The 23,789-nt window shown below is 47.3% G+C and overlaps 1 protein-coding gene across 1 annotated transcript in view; it reads right to left on the bottom strand.

Annotated features, from left to right (window-relative positions):
- Micu1 (mitochondrial calcium uptake 1) overlaps window positions 1-23,789 on the bottom strand; it is a 152,002-nt gene that overhangs the window by 4,818 nt on the left and 123,395 nt on the right. Inside the window, exon 10 of the mRNA XM_021173987.3 lies at window positions 11,769-11,877. Coding sequence (XP_021029646.1) covers window positions 11,769-11,877 — 109 coding nt within the window. The remainder of the gene's footprint in view (window positions 1-11,768; window positions 11,878-23,789) is intronic.

Here is a 23,789-nt window from a genome sequence, read left to right as displayed (position 1 = left end):
GCCTGGCCAGTCCTCTTGCGACTCTCAGACTCATTTTTCTCCCCACGACAGCACTCTGCTCCAATAAACCAGTAAGCAATATCCAGGCATGTCAGTGAGAGAGAGCTCTTGACAGTTTCCACCGAGCAGCTCATTAGGCTGGTATTAAGTGCTTGTAGAATGGGGACTCCTAGAGACTACAGCAAGAACATCATTATGAATGCCACCCCTCAAGTGGCAGGGATAGATTATGCCCCATCCCACCTGGAGGGGACACTGGTGGCCTGTGGACTACCAGGGCTGCTAAGTCACTGTGACTCTTGGGGATGGGAACAGACTTGCTGGGGTGCCCTTTTCATAGCGAAAAGGTCCTTGGAGAGGACCCCAGGGTATGAAACAGAGAAGCCCAGAACAAACCAACTAGCAGGGAAACTGCCAAACTGGGAACTGTGGGGACTGGTGGGATGACAGTGGATTACAGGCCAAGCGCCTGACAGCCGCTCCCAAGAGTAGGCTCATTCACAATGTCTCCGTCTCCAACATCTCTAACTCACAAAGCTGTAATTAAACCACAGTGAAGAGGGCTTCCCTAACCCCTTACCCCTGGACCTCAGCATTCCTGTGCAGAACTGTTGGTACTCCAACTTTGGCCTCTCCTATTTGGTGACTGTGATTCTGAAACACATGCTTGGGTCTTCTGTGATGGATAATTTCCCCTGGCAACCTGATGGTACTTATAATCACCATGGAACCCTGCCCCCACTTCATGTCTGTGCAGATGCTCGCACCAAATGTGGTTGGTATAATTCCACGGGCTGGGGACCTGGACTGGATAACAAGGACACTGTGAACTGGGCATAGAGATCCATCCCTCTCTTCTTCCTGGCTGTGGAGCCGATGCTGCCTCCTGCCACCATGACTTTCCGGCCCCGACACATTTTACCTCCAGGCTGCACCCAAGCCAACTCTCCCTTTCTTCCTTCAATGCCTTTCCCTCTCCTGGGTATGGAGAGGGAATGTGGCTTGTGCACGGTGAATGCTCTGCTCTGTTACTCTCCTTCTGCTCCGGAGGCAGGGTTGCTCACTGAACCTGGAGCCAGGATGGCAGCCAGCAAGCCCCAGCAATGCTGCCGCTGCCCCCCACAGTCCTAGGGCGGAAGGTGTATGCCTGGCCATGCCCAGCCAAATTAAAGCCCAAGTCCTGGTGCTCACACAGCAAGTGATACCACTGGCCATCTCTCCATCCTCTTAGGTTTCTTTTTTCTTTTTTCTTTTTCTTTTTTCTTTTCTGAGACATGGCTTCTCTGTGTAGCCCTGGCTATCCTGGAACTCACTCTGTAGACCAGGCTGGCCTTGAACTCAGAAATCCACCTGCCTCTGCCTCCCAAGTGCTGGGATTAAAGGCATGTGCCACCACTTTCCGGCCCTCTTAGGTTTCTTTAGGCAAGTATTTTGTCACATGGATTGAACAAGTAACTAATATAGTCTTCTGGGGGATTTTTTGGTTCTGTTTTGACATAGAAGTCCTAATATCCTTGCGATTGCCAAAGTATATCTTTCTTTGTGTTCCTGAGATGACTGAGCTGACAGCATATAGGCAGGTTCAAGAGGACTGTGGATCACAGGAAAGACCAAGTCTGGTTGGGGTTTTCCAGCTCTGCCCTCTAACCTGTTGAGTTGGTCACCAAAGGCTAAGGGGCCAACCAGTCATGCTGTGTACTGATGCCCTCTAAGATCCTTGGAGCACAGGCTTTGGCAAGCTTCCAGTCTGTTGGCACATAGAGGTTCCTGGAGGATGGTGTGCCCTGGGCGGGTACAGAAGTTCTGGGCTCCTCCCCGACCTCTCCCGACGTATCTGTAACCTTTACGATAAGCCAATAAACCCAAGTGCTTGCTCCAGTACTTTGAGTCTCTCACAAATCAAGTGAACCCCATCCCATCAGGAGCTGGCTGGACAGAAAGAAGCTCAGATAAGACAACCTGGGGCTGTGACTAGTGTCTGAAGGCAACGGGCAGCCTCAGAGATGGAGACCCCAACCCACTGGTACTAGACCTGATGCTAGCTCCAGGAGAGACATCACAATGAAAGAGAAAGAACAGGCAGGGTATCCAGGCAGAACTGACTGCTTGCATGATGGCGGAGAAATCCTTACACCTTTTCATTTTTATTCATTTATTTTCCTAGACAGGGTTTCATTGTACGGCTCCAGCTGGCCTGAACTCACAGAGATCCTTCTGCCTCTGCCTCCTGAGTGCTGGAATAGAAGGTCCCAGGAAAGAGACAGCTTAGGTTCCCAAGGATCACAGGTGACCTTTCTACTCATTTTCCCAGGGACCTACATCCACTTAAGGTTGGGATGGGGGAGATTCGGCAGAATCCTGCCACTCAAAATCTGCTGCCCTTTGTTCCGGGCAGCGTCTGAACTGAGCCAGGTGCATCTGGTGTGGTCCATGACTGGTCACTTCAACGGTGGAAAGACTCATGCTAAGTTTCTGTGATAAAATAATATGTCAGAAATTAGGTTACATAAAACTTACCATGCAATGGCCACTCAGGCCACTCAGAATGATAAAACTCACAGGTCCACATAAAACCACAGGCTCTTAGAGCCAGAAGACACAGAGACGATGAGAGACCCAGGGGACTTAAGTGACTTGCCAGGGTCACAAAGCTAGTGGTTGCAGGGCCTACATATTCCACTGTTCTTTCCCTATACCCACTCAGCCTCTCACCTGGATGGTACCAGTTCCTTTCCGCCTCTGTCATCCTAAAGGGACAGAGTCCAGATAAAAGAAAAGCCAAGCTAGGGCACCCTCAGTGCTTTGTGTCAGGGATGAGTGACAGCCAGGACTGGGGGGAGGCAGTACATAACAGACCACGGATCTGTGTTCTGCAGTGAGGGTCACACGTTGTGCCCTTGGAACGCACGTTGACAACTGAAGTGACAACTAAAAATGTGTAGGAGGACAACAACCTCATGAAAAGCACAAGTCACAGAGGTGGCCCAGGGTGAGGGGCGGGCGCTGTTCTCCATGCGACCCAGTTAGAGCTGCTTGTCTCTTCCCCCTGTGAAGGAGTGTGGAAAGGTGACCCTGGGGGTTATGGTGATGTCCTGAGCTGGTCTGTCATGTGATTAGTCAGTCATGCCCTACTGGACTGCAGGGGAGAAAATTAAAAAGCTGGCTTGTGCTTGCCAAGGTGAGGTGGGGGGAGGGGGCGCTGCTTTAGCCCTGGGAAGGCTTGCTTCTACATGGAGGGGGGGGATAGGGAGTAGGGGGAAGGGAGTGGGGGGAGGGGAAGAGGGGGGTCCTTTCTTGCATGTGTTTTTTTTTTTTTTTTTTCTTTCTGTTTTGTAACTTCTAAGCCACTCTGGCAGCTGGAACACACACACACACATTCTGACACAGTTTTGGGGTGACTGGTGGGGAAAGAACTAAGATTCAGGAGAACTAAGAGCAACACAGCCAGAGCCTTCGCAGCAAGAGGACAATGCCTGCTCTGCGTGGTACTGGCTCTGTGTGGTACAGGCTGCTGACAACCTCTGTGTGATCAGGCGGCCTGCCTGTCAGAGATGACACAGTTGGCCCCATCCCCTAGCTGACACTAAGTGCTACCTACCAAAACCAAGTGCAGCTCAGATGAGCCACAATGGGCTCCTTGCTTAAACTGGCTCGGGCTAACTTAATTGTAAGGTTTATTGCATTGTACAGTGCTGTGCTTAGCTTCACTGAAAATCCTATCACATCGTGTCTAAGAATGGAAGGAGTTTATTTTATTTTATTTTTTAAAGATGTGCTGTTGGGCTCCATGAACTGCCTACCTTAGCCTTCCGAGTCCTGTGACCATAGGCATGTCCCACCCTGCCTGGCTCCAGACAAGTGTGTCTATGAGCGCCATTAGGCAGTTAATGTTTTCAGCCTAAAGGCTACAGGACAGACATACCAGAGACAGTTCCAGTGTAGAACCCCTGCTAAGGAGAAGAAATACCTGGTGTGCTAAGCCACACGAGCCACACAAGCACTCTAGCTATCCTGGAACTCACTCTGTAGTCCAGGCTGTCTTGAACTCCCAGAGATCCACTGGCTGCTACTTCCCCTAGTGCTGGGATTAAAGGCCTACACTGCCTGGCTTGCCTCAGCCTTCGGGGCCCTGGTATTAAAAGTTGTGAGCCACTAAGCCTGGTTAGAAAATTATTTCTGGTTAGGTAATGCCTTCTTCACTTATTTCAAAATTCTGACGGTGTAGGAGCGGAGGTCTTGCTCTCAGCTGTGTGCAGTGGTGCCTTTACCCCTGAGAGGCCACCAGCAGTACCTCTCTCAGACACATGCACATAAAAGACTCTCTTCTTCTTTCCCTCTTTCCCTGAAAAGGCTCATTTAGCACCTCGGCTGAAAAATAATTCCATCCCAGAACACAAACAGCATCCCGGAGCAGCTGCAGAGTGAGCCTCCCAGGACAGGATGGCTGTAGCAGCATCCTGGAGATGGCTGTATCCTGTGCTTTGCTCCTGCTCTCTTCTACCCTTTATCTGCAGGAGGGCTCCTTCTGTATAACACTGTATTCTTGATGGACTGTGATGCTTGCTCCAGTGAAGGCTAACACCAATGGCTATAGACACGTTATAATTCAGTGTGTTGAAATTACCTGAAAGACTCTCACTTATTTTCATAGGCTGCTCATGGTAGTAAACCTTGAAGTCTCCAGGAAGCAGATAGGGTGTGTGTGTGTGTGTGTGCACATGCCTTCAGAGGCCAAAGGCATCAGATAGCTTTGGAGCTGGAGTTTCAGGCAGTAGTGAGCCTCTTAATTTTGGGTTCTGGGAATCAAACCCAGGTCCCCTGCAAGATTTTTACATTCTCTTTATTGCTGAGCCATGTCTCCAGTACCTAAAAGATTTTTTAAAAAGCATGTATTTCGTGTGTGTGTGTGTGTATGTGTGTGTGTGTACAGAGGCTGAAGGACAACTTGTAGGAATTGCTTCTCTCTTTTCTACTGTGTGGGTGGTAGGGATCGAACTCATGTCATCAGGCTTTACAGCAAGTGCCCTCATCTGCTGCACCATCATGTTGACCCATACTTCTTGTCACCTTTCTTTTCTGGTCTGTTCCGCAGTGGACTATAATGTGGGCTGACTTGAGTGCTGGCAGCTTACGTTCCTCCCAGTCTCCAACCAGTAGTCATGACTCTCTAAGGCATCTCTCCTCCTCAGGGTGCCTATGAGTTTTACAAACCCATCATATATGCACAGTGATGTGATCAAGGCAGAGTCAATCTTTAGAATGCTGAGTGATTTTAAATTTGAGAAAATAAATCAGGTCTTTGCATGGAAAATCCCTCATGAAGCAAACATTTATTTTAGATTTTGAGCTTCCTTGCCTACACTGAGTAATTTTACTTTAAAAATTGATGACTTTATCTTAAGACAGTGGGATACTGGTCAGCATTTCCTTCATAGAACAAGGTTTTTACAACATACAGGGATGAGCAGGGGGCAGGGGACTGCCTGCCTGCTTTTCACGAGCTGCCAGAGTTTATCAACTGAAGCTCCTTTAAGTTCTAATCCCCTCCCCCTGCATGTCTGTAACACTCCTACCTCTACGGTCCGCCTAGGCTGTCTGCAGGAGCCTTGCTTTGAATTTTCTTCTCTTTCTGTTGTCACATAAAAGTGTTGAACATCTTTTAAAAAAACTAAACATCTTGCATTACTATAGGTGTGTTTTACCTGCATATGTGCTTATCATGTGCATGCCTGTGCCTAAGGAGGCCAGAAGACGGTGTCAGATCCCCTGGAACTAGAGTTACAGATGCTTGCGAGCGACCACACGGGTGCTGGAAGAGAGGAGCAGTTTCTCCAGCCTGGCATCTTTCCCTTCCTTCTCACTTTCCTTTTTATGGTTTTCCGAGACAGGACTTCTCTGCGTAGTTCTGGCTATCCTGGAACTCACTCTGTAGACCAGGCTGGCCTCAGAGATCTGCCTGCCTCTGCCTCCTGAGTGCTGGGATTAAAGGCTCGCACCACCACCGCCCAGCCTGGAGTCTCTTTTCTAATATCCCAGCTCACTCTGATCACCATCATTACTGACAACACAGGTGTGAAGTTCCGACCCTCAGCTTCTGCCCTGGTTTGTACCACACTAGCTGTGATCTGGGCAAGTCATTTTCCTCCATAGCAAATGACTTTACTGTTGGTTAGGAACAATAAAGTAGGAGTTTAATCAAAACGATTTCTAAACTCCCTTCCACTCCTAAAACTTTATGACAGCCAAGTTGTTTCTTTTCCTTTTTAATGATCTAATAGCATCAGTCAGTTACAATGTCCATATCTCAGGGAGCCTACAGAGAAGAAACGAGGGGCTGGGGAGCTGGCTCAGCAGTTAGGAGTGTGTACTGCTCCCCAGAGGACCCAGGTTCAGTCTTTTGACCTCTGTGGGCTTACACACACACACACACACACACACACACACACACACCTCTCTTTCCTTATATGTGTCCCATACCCATATTTTTTAAAGTCTAAAAAATGGATAAAACTAGCTGGGCTGTGGTGATGCACATCTTTAATCCTAGCACTTGGGAGGCAGAGGCAGGTGGATTTCTGAGGTTGAGGCCAGCCTGGTCTACAGAGTGAGTTCCAGGACAGCCAGGGCTATATCTGGAATTACTGGTTGGTGTGGCACACAGACTGCTGAGGTACCCCAGCATCTCCATCTTGTTTAATGGAGGCAGGCCTTTGAATAGGACATAACACACGCCTGCTGTTAGGTTAGTTTACATGGCAATGGTGATAGGCCGGTCACTCTCCTGACCTCTTTCTACAGGAATCTACTGTAGCAATTTTAGAAGAAGGGAGTGGCTGGACCGTGAACTGTTATATGGCTGGACTTGCTGTGGCCCATGGAGAATCAATAGCCAGCAGGAGAAAGATGACTCAGCCCCACACAGAAATGAATGGGATTCTGCTAACAACTGAAAACCTTGATTACAAGCCCCCTTAAGGTCTGAGCAGAGGGGCTGCAGAGGTGGTTCAATGGTTAAGAGTACTGGTAGCTCTTCCAGAGGATCTAGTTCTAGGACCCAAGTTCGAATCCCTGAACCCCACATGGCAGACCACAGATCACAACAGTCTGTAACTTCAGTTCCAGGGAATCCACAACCTCTGCAGGCACCAGACATGCATGTCGTGTGTAGACACACATGCAGGACATAACACAAAAGCAAAATACTCAGATCACATAAAATAAAAATAAATCTAAAAAAACCAACCAAAACTTCACAAAAAGATCTGAGCAGGGGCTCCAGAGGCAGCACCCAGGCTCTCGACCACCCCAGTCGCCAGCTACTAACGGTGTCTCTCAGCTGCAGCACTGGCCTTTATTGCTCAGAAGCAAGTAGAGCTGGCCCATGGGCACAGTATTTATGACTGGGAAAGTCCCAGGCTCCTCAGGTCACACTTTATTTATAGCTGCCCTCGATTTTTCGCTGTGCTATTCCTTTGCGCAACTACAGCGCCTCGCTGCTCAAATGAGATTCGGGAGAGGCACTAGCTGAGGTCTAATTAAGTTTTAAATTTTCTAACAAGGAAATAAAAGCCCCCCCCCCCTTTCTTTTGGGAATCTGACAGATTTTCTCTGACTTTAAATTTATCTGATAATTATAAATTAGGCCACTTTCACCTGGATTCGCACGTAACTCTGGGCTGTAACATGATGGCTAATCTTCACTGTCATCGCTACTGGAGTTAGTCACCTAGGAGACACACCTTTGGGCATGTCTGCGAGAAGGTTTAACTGAGGAGGAAGACCTGTTCTGAAGATGAGGTGATCCAATAGGTTGGACCAGAAAAAAGTCAGAAGGGGAGAAAGCGACCGGGGCAGCTGTGTTCATCTCTCTGCTGCCTGACAGTGGACCGATGTGGCCTCTCCCACCACCCCAGCTGGAGCCCTGCGGCCCCTCCCACCACCCCAGCAGTGATGTGCTGGGCCCCCATGAGTGGACCCCCCCCAGGGATTACATCTAATGCTAACATCCTGGGGTGCTTTCCACCGGGGCTCTGGCACCTGGAGACCCTTTACTTTTCTGGCAAAAACAAGACATGCTGATTTAGAGGCCATAGCTCATTCTTAAGCTCCAGCTCGAATCCAACTGTTCCATCACAGGAAGGTGCTAGGGAGAGAGTCATGTTCAATTTCCCATAACCGTCTTCAGCAGATTGCTTCCATAACTCAGGCAGCCCGTCAGAGGTGATACTTATGCATGCACAGTAAGACCTGGTTGTTCTTATGTACAAAATGAGAGATGACCTAGAGAGGAAATCCAGTCTTTCCTGGAGACCATGTCTTCAGGAGGTCAGAAATCACCAGGGACACCTCATTCTTATCTGAGTTGTTACCACGTGGTTCATACAAACAACAATAATAACACAATACAACAAAACAACTAGACAACCACCACCACCACCTCATGAAACTTCCGGTATTAGGACGGGATCATGTCCACTGATGGTGTGCCCATCAGTCTGCACCTGCTGCCTGTCAGCTGCCTTGAGCTGCTTAGGCGAGCTCTAATCTGTAAGGTAGTGAAGGTACTGGGGAGCAGATCAGGGCTGGGGACTTGGGAACTGCACCCTCCTTGGGGGGGGGGATTAGTTACAAACATTAGCATATTAAAAGCCAGCCCGGTGGCGCTTAGGGAGAATCTATGTGCGACTCTGGTATTTTCCAAACTGATTTAGACCACTTTTCTTTGCAGCCAAGGGAGGACTCATTACCATATCGAGCATTGCTTGGGAAACACCCATCAATTTCAGGGTTGGCTTGAAAGCTCTAAACTAGCCAAGGAAGAAACGGTGCCAAGGCCTTGGGAAGAGATCAGGTTCTGAAGGTCTTGACCTTTCCAAAAGAAAAAAGGCCGCTGGGATTGACAGCAACTAGAAGAGGCTGGGCAGAGCATGCCCTTTGACCCTACGTGGCTCCCTCTCCACCCACACCCTATGTCAGGCAGGGCTCCACTCCTGTCTCCACACACAGAAAGAGCCCAATGATACCCAGTTAGTGAGTGAAAGGAGAGCCACATAAGAGTCAGGACAGAGATAGGAGCTATGTATCCAAGGCCAAGGAGCACCTACAGCCTCCAGAACATGGAACAGACAAGGAAGGATGCATCTCCAGGGAGCATGGTCCATGGACAATTTAAGTTCATGCACAATGACTTTAAAATTCAACTGTGAGAGAATAAATTTCTGTTGCTTTCTGTTTGTGTCATTTTTTTTCTTCTGTGACAGGTTTCTCTGTGTAGCCCTGGCTGCCCAGAAAATCATGCAGTAGACCAGGCTGGCCTCGAACTCAGAGATCTGCCTGCCTCAGCCTCCTAAGTGCTGTCTGAGAGATAAACGCATGTCGTTCATTCTGTTACTTAGCATGAAACTGGGCTCTGTCTATCTCTTTGATATTTATCAATATATGTTCAGGGGATCCGATGTAAAACTTAGAAAGCAAACCAAGAAGCCATCTTGAATGACCAGGCACCACAGGCCTGCTCTGAGTATCCAGCATGGTCTCTAGATGTAAGGGCATGAGGACCAGAGGCCTGCCATCTTACTCAGGAAAGGCCCAAAGTCATTTGAAAGAAACTCCGCCCACCTTTTTAATCATTCTGTTGTGTTTCTCTTCGTTACCTCTACCCTGAATCATTTGGTGTTGTACACCCTATAATTTACACACAGATAGTGATTCATCCCGCATGGCTTTCTTTAAGTGGTTCTGTTGGCTTTAGTTGGGGGAGGGGGGGACGGAAACTCTGAGAGGTGGTTATTATTTCTATTTTTGTACCTTGTGGCTTTAAATCTTACGTTCTTGGATTTGCACATGCTATCTACGGCCGCCTTGCGAGACGGCAGCGCAGCGAGGGTTATTCGGGAGGAAGGGCATGGTAACCCCTCCTTCCCCATGACACCCACATCACCGCTCCCCAAAAGGACTCTACAGAGATGAGAGGAGGCGTTATTTTAAGCAAACAAATGCTATTTTAAAAAGCTATATGGATGGCTTAAAGTAAAAGGCAGCCAGATCGGGATGGAAAAAGAATCCTGAGTCCTGGCTACAAGGAGAGTGATTTCTTTTGTTTTTCTAGCTTTACTGACATATAGCTACTGTGATGGTTTGTGTGTGCTCTGTCCAGGGGCTGGCACTATTAGAAGGTATGGTCCTGTTGGAATAGGCGTGCCACTGTGGGTGTGGCTTAAGACCCTCATCCTAGCTTCCTGGAAGCCAGTATTCTGCTAGCAGCCTTCAGATGACAATGTAGAACTCTCAGCTTTGCCTGTACCCTGCCTGCCTGGATGCTGCCATCCTCCCACCTTGATGATAATGGACTGAACCTCTGTACCTGTAAGCCAGTCCCAATTAAATGTTGTCCTTTATAAGACTTGCCTTGGTCATGGTATCTGTTCACAGTAAAACCCTAAGACTGCTATTTATGTGTATAAATTGTGATTTAAGGGCTTCAACAAGATGTGCTGATATGTGATATACTGTGAAGTATTATTGCACTAGTGTAATTAAGTGTCTCTTTATTTTTCTTTATTTTTTTCATTTTATACAGGGGCTTGATATATAGCTCAGGCTGGTCTTGAATTCATAATCCTCCTGCCTCAGCCTACTGAGTACTACTTATAGGTATGGGCTATCATGCTAACCTTCCAAATCACCATCTCTCTCTCTTTATATAGTTACGTGTGTGTGTGTGTGTGTGTGTGTGTGTGTGTGTTATCAGCATTAAGCATCTCTCTTAGCAAATCCAAGCATATGATACAGTATTAGTAACTACAGTCATGGAGCAGTAATCAGCTCTTTAGGATCCCCCCATTCCATGTCACTCAAACTTTGAGTCCCTTGACCCGTCTCCCCATCTACCTCACTCCTAGATCCTGGATCCTGTTGCAACTGCAGTCTCTTTGATTTCTAGAGCTTGGTTCATTTTCAGATTTCACATGTAAGCTAGAGCTACCATCTCACGTAAGAAAGTAACTGATGGAATCTCCTGAGAAGTGCTGAACAAGCAAGTCTGTGCCTCTAAAACTGCAGTTGTTTGCTTTGGGCAGATCTGCGAGGATGCATCACAGCACCCGCATCTCAAACAGCCTAAACGTAACAGGAGTTTATCACACCATAAACAGCTGTAAAAGAAGTTCTTGAGCCCAGATGAGTATCTGGGTATTCTGGGATAGAGGAAAAACAGCTAAAATGGCGAATGCAAGTATTTAAAGACTCTTTTGTCCTTCTCAATTCTTAAAATATCTATATCTATATCTAATGGTTGAAAGCAAAGATGCTAACCAGACCATTCCTTCATCAAAGACCCCAATGCCAAGTGCTCCTGGCTTCTCCTTACACACATCCTGACTCTGATGGCTCAGAGTGGTTCTGCAGCTCCGCCTTACTTCATGCCTGTATGCAGGCTAATCAATCACATGGCTCTGCCCTGTCTGCAGCACAGTCAGATGGATGTGCTGAACTTGGCATCTCTGTGTGACAAGAGAACAAACCACTGGGGATGCTGCACATCTTCAATCCCAGCACTCGGGAGGGAGGCAGAAGCAGGCAGATTTCTGAGTCTAAGGTCAGTTTGGTCTACAGATTGAGTTCCAGGACAGCCAGGGCTACACACAGACACCCAGTCTCAAAACAAACAGAACAAACAAAATGCAAGAAAATCTGTCATTTTCAGGTGAGGTACTCAGATACGGAGTAACGCATAGAATTTCAAAAAAGAAACTCCCAGGTTTCTGTACCTTTATCAAGAGATGCTCCAGCCATGTGGTAAAAGCTTAGTGCAGTGTCCACGTCATTAATGTTCTTCAGGAAAGTGAAGAAGTTCTCTACCTCCTGGAAAGTCAGGCCCTGAAAGAGGAGCAATCAGAAGATAAAGCAGAGCCGGTGGCAAGCAGAGCAAAGCCAGCAGGAAGTTCACTCCCACCTTACAGCGGCCGAGCCAAGGTTGGCAGACACCGAGCCAAGGTTGGCAGACACCGAGCCGAGGTCGGCAAGTGTGCACAGCACAGGCCAAAACTCTAGAGCAGCTGTTCTCAATCCTCCAATGCGTCGGCCCCTAATACACACCCGCACTGTGGTGACCCCTAATACATGCCCGCACTGTGGTGACCCCTAATACACATCCTCACTGTGGTCTGCCCCTAATACTCGCCCGCACTGTGGTGACCCCTAATACATGCCTGCCCGCACTGTGGTGACCCCCAACCATAAAGTTCTTTTCTTTGCTAATTCATCACTGCAATTGTGCTACTGCTGTGAGTCGTAATACAAATGTGTGATTTTCGATGGTCTTCGGTGACCCCTGTGAAAGGGTTGTTCAACTCCCAAAGGGTCACATCCCACAGGCTGAGCACCACCCTGAGGAGAGTAAAATGGCTAACAGCTTCCCCCTCACATGTAGACTCTGACCTAATGCACTTGCAGTGATGAACTTCTTACCTGTGCTTTCCAACTAGCCACACTGTCTACTTTACTTCCTACGTGGGTTGTGGCCACTTTACCTGTTACACATCTTAACCAAGTCAGGACTTCCAGGTGACAGTCTGCTCACAGAGTCACCACAGACTGGGATGTATGAGGGGCACTGAGAAGAAAAGCTATTCATTAATTTCATTTAAAAGCTCCAGATGATGCCTGGCAGTGGTGGTTTCTCACACCTTTAATCCCAGCAGAGGCAGGTGGACCTCTGTGAGTTCAAGGCCAGCCTGATCTACAGAGTGAGTTCCAGGGACAGCCAAGGCTATAGAGAAATCCTGTCTTGAAATGATATATATATATATATTTATATCTATATCTACATCTATATCTATAATATATATAATTATATTTGCTCCTCTTCTTCTTTTTTTTTTTTCTGTTTTTTTTCAAGACAGGGTTTCTCTGTGTAGCCCTGGCTGTCCTGGTACTCACTTTGTAGACCAGGCTGGCCTCGAACTCAGAAATCTGCCTGCCTCTGCCTCCCAAGTTCTAGGATTAAAGGCATGCGCCACCACCGCCTGGCTATATTTGCTCTTCTTAACTTCACTCTCTATGACAACTCAAGCAAAGCATCTATTGGCATCAGGGCCGCCTGGAGCTCCTTCTAGGAGTTAGAGCGCCCTACTTGTTTCTCCATGTCTCACATAGTGCATGTGACCACAATGAAGGCAGAAGCGGAGCACAGGGGAGTGTCCTGGAGTTGTCCATGCTGCCACAGGGCCCCAGTGGACTGTACATGTTGGCTAGCTCCTACGGAGGTCTCCATTCCTGACCCACAAAGCCCAGGAGCACAGTGACGAGGAAGCTAGGACACAGGTCACCCACAGCACTCTCCAAGCTGGGCCAACTGGGGCTTTCTTACCTCAGTCAACACAGCTAGAACTCTGGTTATACAATTATGTCATATGACCTTCTATAATTCCCCCCCCCCAGGAGAATCACAATTTGAAAGCTATTTTATTGTATGATATGATGACTCTTAAGGATGCATAAACTCCAACAAGTTGCTATTAAATTAGTGCCCACAGGCTCTCCTTGTGGGTCAGGGGTCAGCATCCTCTTACATCCCTCCCGAGGGCATGCCCTTTCCCAGTCTTGAGCTCCTGCCACCCATATCCCCAGGAGAGGCCACTATGTGACTTTAGGGAATTCTTTTCCATTAAAAATCAAAACCAAAGCCAACCAACCAACCAACCAACCAACCCCAGCGCTGGTGCCTTAAACAGAGAGTCCCTTTAGACTATTTTTGAACTTTCTGAGTGGAATTAAGTAGTATGCATTCTGCACTGTGTGGCTTCTCCTAAGATCTGTCCTAGGCTTTTGTTTATCTACAGCTTATTTTTACTGTATAAAGTATGATAGCACTTAACTATATCACATCTGTTTTTCTTTGTTAAAAGGACTCCCTATGCACTTGTGACTCATTAGCAGCGTGTGCGTGTGTCTGAGGGCCAGGGAGGGGTAGGGTGGGGCGGAGGCCAGAGGACAACTTTGCGGAGCCTGTTCTTGTCTTCCACCTTTGCGTGAGATCCTAGGTTCAAACTCAGGTCACCAGGTAAAGTAGTAAGGGCATTCACCCACTGAACCATCTCACTGGCCCTTGCAAGCTGTTTTCCGGTTTCAGAAAGGGGTGCTCTCCAGGTTTGGGGAGTTGTGAACAAAGGCCACCTGCATGAGAGCACTCAGTTAAACACTCATGGGGCACCTACCTCTGCGTACCCAGAGGCATAACCTTTGCAGACCCTAATTCCAGGTCATTTTCTTGGCCTTGACTTTCTTGCCCAGAGCTGGGGCTTACCGCTCATACGGTGCTGCAGGGTGTTGGGTAATGTAAGCATTCCCTAGTATCCACCTTGTAGGTGAGTGTATCACTGGATTAGAAGCTGGTTCCACAGTATCACTGTATCTGCACTGGATGTACACTGCCACCATCTTCCTTCTTCCGTCAAAAGATCAGTGAAGAAGAAAGCAACACAAGTGTCCACCAAGGCATGAACCGGTCACCAAGGCAAAGAAACCCGTTCTGCCTCACTCCTTTCTACAGGCCGTGGTGGTGCACATCTGTAGACCTTATACTCGGGAGGCTGAGGCAGGAGAATTTTGAATTTGATGCTTGCCTGGGATACATGGTGAGACCTTGTTTAGAAAACAAAACAACAACAACAAAAATTAAGGGGTGTATGGGGGGAGGTTTGTTGTTGTTACTTTACAAGGCTGGAGAGAAGGCTCAGTACTTAAGAGCACTGACTGCTCTTGCCAAGGACCCAGGTTTGGCTCTCAGCACCCACACAGTGGCTTACAACTGTAACTCCAGCTCTAGGGGATCTGATGTCCTCTCTGGCCTCCTCAATCAACAGGCACACAAATGGTGCATGAAATCAGCATGCAGCCGGGCGTGGTGGCGCACGCCTTTAATCCCAGCACTCGGGAGGCAGAGGCAGGCGGATTTCTGAGTTCGAGGCCAGCCTGGTCTACAAAGTGAGTTCCAGGACAGCCAAGGCTACACAGAGAAACCCTGCCTCGAAAAACAAAAACAAAAACAAAAAAAACCAAACCAAAACAAAAAAGAAATCAGCATGCAAGCAAAATGAGCATGCATATAAATAAAATCTTAAAATACAACTTTAAGCAGGGTGTGGTGATGCATGCCTTTAATCTTAGCACTTGGGAGGCTCTGAGACAGGTGGATCTCGGTGAGTTCTAGGCCAGCCAAGGCTACACAGTGAGACCCAGTTTCCTAAAACCTCCAATGTTTGTGTATTAATTATTGTATGTGCATTAATTATTGTGTGTATGTGCACATGCCACGGTGTGTGTGTGGAGGCCAAGAGACAGCTTTTAGGAATTGGTTCTCTTTCTCTTGTTTTGCTAAGGCAAGATCTCTCTTGTTTCTGTTGATCTGTATTTCAGCCTAGCTGCCCTGAGACATTCTGAGCAATTCCCCTGTCTGTGCCTCCCACCTCAGCATCTAACTGCTGGGAATGACAGATTTGTGCTATCACTGCTAGCTTTCCTTATGTGGGCTCCTGGGACTGAACGCAGATCATGCTGCTTGTGCGACAGGCACTTTCATCTGCTGAGTCTGCCTGCCTGCCTGCCTGCCCTACATTTGTATTCGTTTTATTTTGTAGGGCTGAGGAACAAAGATGGGGACATGTACATGCTGGACGAGTGACCTACCCCTGAGCTGCAGCCTCAGCCTCAGCCTGGAAAGGGTTTGATGACTAAAGGCTGACTTAAGACTCATAAAACAGAGAGGATGCGGTAGAGAAAACGCTTTCTAGTTTGACAAAGAATCTATGATGTTTACTAATTTTTTTTCTTTTCTTCCTAGTTTTTCTTTTTTTGTGAAACATCAAATACGACAGAGTGAGACCAGACTTCTGCTGCTGAGTTTCCTGAAGGACAGAGCTGTGGAGGAGGACAAGCTGCATCTTATTCAACATGATTTAGACAAACAGTGGGACACAAATCACCCGGTGACACCGCTGAATCTAATATATAAGGCTGTCTTTAGTGTACTGACGCAATAAACAATATTTATTGAGCGCTTACTTATCAGTTAGCTCTCTGCCAAGAACAGCAAGAGAAATAGAACAACACTGGACATAGGCCTTGAGGTTATGGGGCTTGTAATTTACATAGGCCGCCGCCTCCGCTGCCTCCTCCTCCTCCTTTTTTTTTTTTTTTTTTTCTTCCCCAAGACAGGGTTTCTCTGTGTAGCCCTGGCTGTCCTGGAACTCACTTTGTAGACCAGGCTGGCCTTGAACTCAGAAATCCGCCTGCTTCTGCCTCCCAAGTGCTGGGATTAAAGGCGTGCACCACAACTGCCTAGCTACATTGGCCTTCTTAAAGGAGAGATAACAACAACCACAAAACTCTTCAGTAACTGCTTTGTGTGTGTGCATACACCTGCGCACACACACACACATACCAGTGAATCCTAATTGACATGAGAGTCATTGTCTCAAAAATATGTGAAGAGGGATAGAACAAGAAAGACACTTGGTGTTGAATTTTGGCCTCCATATATACTTGTAGGTCATGCATGCACGTGCACACACATACATGTACCAAAAGAAGACTACACCATGAGCTTTGTGGATGTAAAGTAGAAGCTCGGGGGCTATGCTTACTGTGAGCTGAGTTGTTCAGACAGGAAGACTAAAGCTCACATACGATCCATTGGCTGTGAATGGAACTGGTGTCACAGCAGCTAGGAGTGTCCCCCCCTGAGCTTAGTGGCAGTGGAATCTTCTGGATACTCTTTGGGGAGGGTGAAAATGGAGGAGTTTATGGAAAACTGTTCTGTGATCTAGCTAATTAGTAAGAGGAAAGATGGCCTTCCCAAAGGGGAGGCTACTCAGAAAAGACGGGAAGGTTAATAGTACCTTGTGGAGGTAGAGATTTTCCTAGGCACTGTAAAAATGAATTTAACACCATGGAGTTGTTAATAAAGTGAACTACCTTTTGGAAGTAAAAGCAATCAAGAAAATTTTAGAAGAAAACAGTGGATATCTTTATGGCTAACTGAGACAAGAGTTCTTACATAACACGGCAAAGCACAATCTACACCTAAACCAAACCAAACCGGAACAAAAGATGGGTAAACCAGAGCTCTTCCAAACCGAGAGAGAACTGCAAACGAGAGGCTAAAGGAAAAGATTTGAAAATCCCTCTTCTGATACAGCACTTGTACCCAGAGTTGTATAAAGAACTCTTACAACTCAATAGTGAAACAACATGATTTAATAAATGATTTCATAGTGCAGATGTAGCTCAGGGGTGTAGATAGGGGTATAGATAGCACTTGTCCTATATACCTGGGGCCCTCGGTTTGACCTCAGCATCATAAACAAAAAAATGAATAAATATGCAATAGACATTTTACTAAGCAAGATGCATGAATGATAAACACATTAGAAAAATACAAGGGGGGCTGGAGAGATGGCTCAGTGGTTAAAAGCGCCGACTGCTCTTTTGAAGGTCCTGAGTTCAAATCCCAGCACCCACATGGTGGCTCACAACCATCCGTAATGAGATCTGACGCTCCTCTGGTGTGTCTGAGGATGGCTACAGTGTACTTACATATAGTAATAAATAAATGTTAAAAAAAAAAAAGAAAAATACAAGGCAAAGCCAGAACGATACCTTCTTTTGGCTTTCTGTGATAGGGTCTTTCTACATGGCTCTGGCTGGCCTGGAACTCACACTATATATACCAAGCTGGTCTCAGAGTCAGAGAGATACTCCTGTCTCTCTTCCTAAGTGCCAGGACTAAAGCTACACATCACCCTGACAGTTTGGATGCCTCTTAAAAAGTGAAATATAAATATCCAATAAGACCCAGCTATCTCCCTTCCAGGATTCTTCTAAAAAAATAAAAATAAAAAAACATAGGTCCAGGGGCTGGAGAGGTGGCTCAGTGATTAAGAGCACTGGCCGCTCGTCCAGAGGACCCAGGTTCAATTCCCAGCACCCACATGACAGTTCACAACCATCTGTCACTCCAGTTTCAGGGGATCTGACACCCTCTTCTGGGTGGCACTAAGGCACACTCATGGTTTACAAACATATACGAAAGCAAAACACCCAGGAACACAGCATTATCATCATCATCATCATCGTCGTCATCACCATCACCATCATCATCATCATCATCACCACCACCACCACCACCACCACCATTATCTTATTATTACTACTTCTATTGTTGTTGTTGTTATTATTATTATTATTAAAGGACAATGACAACACCACAGGTCCATGTGAGAATCTGCATGTGAACACAGAAAATAGCAGTATTCCTGAGGGCCTAAGAGGGAAGCAGCTTGGTTGTGCATTTGATGGTGATGGTGAGGGAAACACGGATGATGTAACACTATTTGCTACTTAGCGATGAGAAGATTAATATCTTCAAAGCATTATGCTAAGTAGAAGAAGCCAGAGGAGAAAGGCTGCACTGTGATGCTGCAGTTACTATGAAATGTTCAGGAAAGGCGAGCTCTCTGGAGAGACGGCGGCAGGTGGGAATAGGGCCAGGATACGCAGACTGAACACTGCCCCGAGGGGTCTTCTGGGGTGATGGAAATGTCTGCGCACTGTGTAGGCAGTGACGTTGCGTAACTGTACATTTACTGAGAACCACTGAACTGTACACTGAATCTTATGGTGTATAAATTATACTTCAGTAAAGCTGTTTAAAATACATCACAGGACTGGGAGATGCCCAGTGACCAGAGTTCGATCCTTGGACCCTACATGGCGGTGGGAGAGCACAGGCTCCTTCCAGCTGTCTTCCGTCCTCCACACGCATGCTGTAGAATATGCACCCTTTCCTCCCCCAGTAAATACATTCAAAAAGTAAAGTTAAAAACAAAGGCATGGTGAAGCACACAGGAGGCAGAGGCAGGGGGATCTCTGTGAGTCTGAGGTTAGCCTGGTCTACAGAGGGAGTGACAAGACTACAGAGATATGCCCAATCTCTAAATCACAAGACAAATGCAGTACATAGGATGGAGGTAAGGAGAGTCTGGCCTCCCCCGGAGTCAGCTGTAAAGCCAGACGCCACTGGCGAGGGGCCATGGATGAGTGTAAACACCACCACAGACAGACCCTGGGCCCTGACTTCAAGTTGACAGCACATTTATCTGCGGGGAGTGCTTGTGACTGCGTAAGTATCTTTTGTGACTCGCTGAAGAGTTGATTTCTTCCTTATGACATGGCCACCATACACCTCGTCATCTAGTCTCTGGTCAGTCTCTTTCTTTGTACAGTGCCCTCCTGTCGTAAATTCAGGACTTATCTTCAACTGCAGCCTGGCAGCAGGGGAAATGACATATTTCTGGGACTTGCATTGCCACAACCACGTTCTTGAAATAGTACTTTCTTCATATCTTCATCTTTTCCTGCTCACGAAATGTCAGTGACTTCCTGTTATCAAGTGGATAGGCTCCCAGACTTGGTTGCTAAGGATGTCAAGTCCTCCACCGTCTGCTCCAGTGAACGGACCTTTCTATTTCCCTAGGAACCTTGGGTGGGAACCTGGTGTCCATGGCTTGTTTCTCCCAAACCTTGTGCTTATTCAGATCACAGGGAATAAAGAGTGGAGATGGACAGGGAGGGGTGGATATGCCTGAATCCCCACACTTGGAGGTGGAGGCAGGAGGATTGAGAGGTGAAGGCCAGGGCAGGCAATGTAGTTAATTCCTTGTCAAAATCTAAAAACAAAACTATGGCAAGAATAGGACCATTGGCAGGAAGGTGATGGAGTCTTCTTGGCTTAGGATATTGGCATTATCTCTTTTTTTTTTTTTTTTTTTTGGTTTTTCGAGACAGGGTTTCTCTGTATAGCCCTGGCTGTCCTGGAACTCACTTTGTAGACCAGGCTGGCCTCGAACTCAGAAATCCGCCTGCCTCTGCCTCCCAAGTGCTGGGATTAAAGGCGTGCGCCACCACCGCCCGGCGGCATTATCTCTTAAGAGGGGGGAGGGGGCGCCCAACCGGAGCAAGCGGGGTTGACTGGAGTAAGAGAGGTCCTAAAAATTCAATTCCCAACAACCACATGAAGGCTCACAACCATCTGTACAGCTACAGTGTACTCGTATACATAAAATAATAAATAGATAGATAGATAAAATCTTAAAAAAAAAGGTTTCTTTTTCAAGCCCAGAATGGTAGCACACACCTTCAATCTCAGCACTTGAGTTCAAGGCCAGCCTGGTCTACAAAGGATAGCCAGGGCAACACAGAGAAACACAAGCTTGAAAAGGAGGAGGAAAAAAAAGGAGTATTTTTTATCTGAACAATGGTTGTCTACAAGCAAAACTGTGATAACTGGGCACAGAGGGTAAATGTCTAGCACATAGAAAATTGCCAGTGTCACGTTCTACCCTTGCTGTCTTCTCTCCACTTGGTCCTGCTCTCCTCCCTCAACCCCCACCCCTGGAAATGTAAGTCTGTTCTGAGTTTCTCTCGACCTGCTCCTTAGTCAGGGGCACCTCCTCCCAGCTACTGCATCACCTGCAGTGGAGTTGAAACGACAGGAAACTCTGACAGATGAGAAACGCAGCAGCCTGGCAGGCCTGCATCCCTTGTGCCATCTGTACAGAGCTGCAGCTCCCAGCCCTGCATCATTTCAAGGGACATCTATAGCACAGCCATGCTCCTTGGCTCTGGGCTGGGCCATGGCCAGCTGTGGGGCTCAGATTGGGACTTGGGCTATGGCCAGCTGTGGGGCTCGGATTGGGACTGGGCTATGGCCAGCTGTGGGGCTTGGATTGGGACTGGGCTATGGCCAGCTGTGGGGCTCAGATTGGGACTGGGCTATGGCCAGCTGTGGGGCTTGGATTGGGACCACCTAGGGAGCTTCATCTCTGGAGAATCTAGGAACCCTTCCTCCTCTGACTCAGCTCCGGGCTCTGCCCTCTCAGCCACCCCACCATGGGAACAAGCTGTCTCCACCTCTAACCTGCAGTTCTTTTCCCCAGGTCTCATCTGCTCCTTATGTGCCTTTTCCTGGACCTCCTGGGGAAGTCTTGGAAAGTGGCTGGCTGGGAGTTTGGCAGAGAGAAGACAAATGAATACTGTATTACTAGGATAGCAGCAGTTAATTTAAAGAGACAGCAATAGTAACTGGTGGGCAGTTACCTGTAAGCTACTAGGCTCATCTCTATTAAACTAGCAGTGATGGATTTCTTAAACTCTAAAAGGGATTCTTTCTTTTTTTTTTTGTGGCATCTTGGGAGGAAATGGGGTGAAGACTGGGGTAAGTGAAGCCAGGATGTTTAAGAGACACACATCTAGACCTACCAACATAAGACACACACACGCAGACACACACACAGACACACACACACACACACACATGGACCTCTATCTGAACTCTGACTTCATTGGTTTGAAGAAGTCCTGCCATTTTATCTTCTTTAAGGCCTTTTTTTAAAAAAAATTATTTTATGGGCATGAGTGTTCATATATTCGTGCACATGTGTACCATGTGCATGCAGTGCCTGTGGAGGTCAGAAGAGGGCATCTGATCCCCTGGAACTGGAGTTGTAGGTGGCTGTGAGCCACTATGTGGGTGGTGGGAACTGAACCCGGGTCTTCACAAGAGCAGTCAGCATTCTTAACAGCTGTGCTGTCTCTCCAGCCCTTGCATTTTCATGGTAACAGACCCAAAGTGGGAAAAGGACGAAGCTAGAAACAGATGGGAATCTCTTCTTGATGGGAAATGGTTCTGGGGAGATGGACTGGCAACATTAGGAGCCAAAGCCCTTTATTAACTCTCATTTTGGCTAATTGCTAGGTTCACAACTATTTAATCAACACAAGAGGGCAATCAATTTCAACCTCCTAGCAAAAGCAGGCTAGACATTCTGGCCAAATGTGATTTTGCACCCAGATTTCCAGTTTCATGGTTTGTTCTTCCATGACCAAGCTCTGTTTGCAAGGTCTTTGGTCCTAAATTAACTCCTGTACAAGCTAAAACACTCTGTCATCAAAGGAGACGTCTTCAACACCTCATTCATTACTTTCAAATATAAATTCATGATAAAATATGAATTAGCCTATCATAATTGATAGCTAACTTAAGGTCAAACTGATGCCTGCAGCAACCTTTAAAAATAGAGGTCTGCTTAGGCCAGTTGTGTAACACAGAGTAGCATATCTAGTTAGCATCTGTGAGGCCCCAGGCTGGATCCTTGGCACCTCAAAAACCTTACAAACAGCAAACCAGAAAAGGCTCTCACAAAACAAAGACGAAAAGTCTGTCTATAGAAAGGAATGCTTCCTTTATGCAAACATCCTGTGTCTAGCAAAGGGTTAAAAAACTCACCTAAACTCGTGCAATCAGTAGATCATAATTTCCACAGACACAAGCTGGGTATTGGATAGTGCAGAAGCGCTCTCCAGTGGAAGAACTAGTCCCTTACCCCATTAAAGACAAGCCTACCTCTCAGCTAGGAGAGTACCTGCTGTGGAGACAGGCTGGACCTAGAAGAACCTAGCCTGGCTCTGAGTCCTTTCAGTTTTTTCAACATCCAAGTCAAGGAAGAAACATGTCTAGCTGAGAAGTGGTTAAAAAGCAGTGGTGTTTGTGGACAATTTCTTACGCAAACAGAACGCTGGGACATCAGAATGCTGCTTCTTTAGCTTCTGGCTTTTATTTTGTTTTGGTGTTTCGAGACAGGGTTTCTCTGTGTAGCCCTGGCTGTCCTGGAACTCACTCTGTAGACCAGGCTGGCCTCGAACTCAGAAATTCGCCTGCCTCTGCCTCCCAAGTGCTGGGATTAAAGGTGTGCGCCACCACTGCCCAGCTGCTTCTGGCTTTTAAAAGCTGTGATGGTCCAATGGCAAGTAGATCAGAAGGGCTCAGTTTTCAAGGCCAGTGAGGTCAGGGTAACCTACCGTCACTATGGGAAGCACTAGGGGAGCAGCAGAACTGTCTATAGAGAAGCCTTGTCTTGATCACACCCATGACCCTGGTCCTTATTCACAGAGCATCTTCAGTGCCAGACTGGGGTTCTGATCATGATGTCACATGATGACTGCTGTCCTGTGGGGAAGGTCTGGGGCCTGCGGTGAGAGTTTCTGGGCAGACTCTGGGAAGAGTCCAGGCTCTCCCGTGGGTCTGAGTGCCTGGGCAGCCAGCAGTCCAGTCTCTGCTTCAGTCTGCTCCTCCCCAAGTGCTGTTGAGGCTTTGTGGCTGCCCTTCACCTGTACTGGGTACAGCCAGTGTTAAAGGATGGCAGAGAGTGGGGCTGAGTAGAGCTCCCGAGATGCCAAGGTCTCTAATGTCAATGCTGCTCACTCTCCTCTTCCTCTCTAGTAACCTTATTATCAGTCGACTTGATCCTACTCCTGCTCATTCCCACAGAACCTTCCACAATGGGGCCATGACTCTCTTTACGTAAATAACCAACCCTGTCGTTTCATCATTAAGCCTTCAGTACCCTCTCGCTGTTCTGAGTGAGGGCCAGGCTCCTTCTGTGCCTCTCTGACCACAGTTGTTCTTGCTCTGGGATGTTCCAGCAATACTAGCTTCTGATCAGCTCCCCCTACACGCCAGGTTTGCTTTACTGCTAATTTTCCACTCAAAGGTCGTGTTCTTGTGCATTAATCAATGTGGCATAAGCTAGTGTCATCTGAGAAGATGGAACCTCAACTAAGAACCTGCCATATCGGACTGGCCTGTAGGCAAGTCTGGTGGGGGCGTTTTCTTGATTAATAATTCATACAAGAGGGCCTCTGTGGGTGGTGCCAAAGCTGAACAGGTAGTC

This window comes from Mus caroli, unplaced genomic scaffold (genome assembly GCF_978045245.1).
Source record: "Mus caroli unplaced genomic scaffold, Mus_caroli_1 scaffold_9, whole genome shotgun sequence".
NCBI lineage: Eukaryota > Metazoa > Chordata > Mammalia > Rodentia > Muridae > Mus > Mus caroli.
The sequence above is the reverse complement of the archived record's forward strand: the minus strand, read 5'-3'. Positions and strand labels throughout refer to the sequence as shown.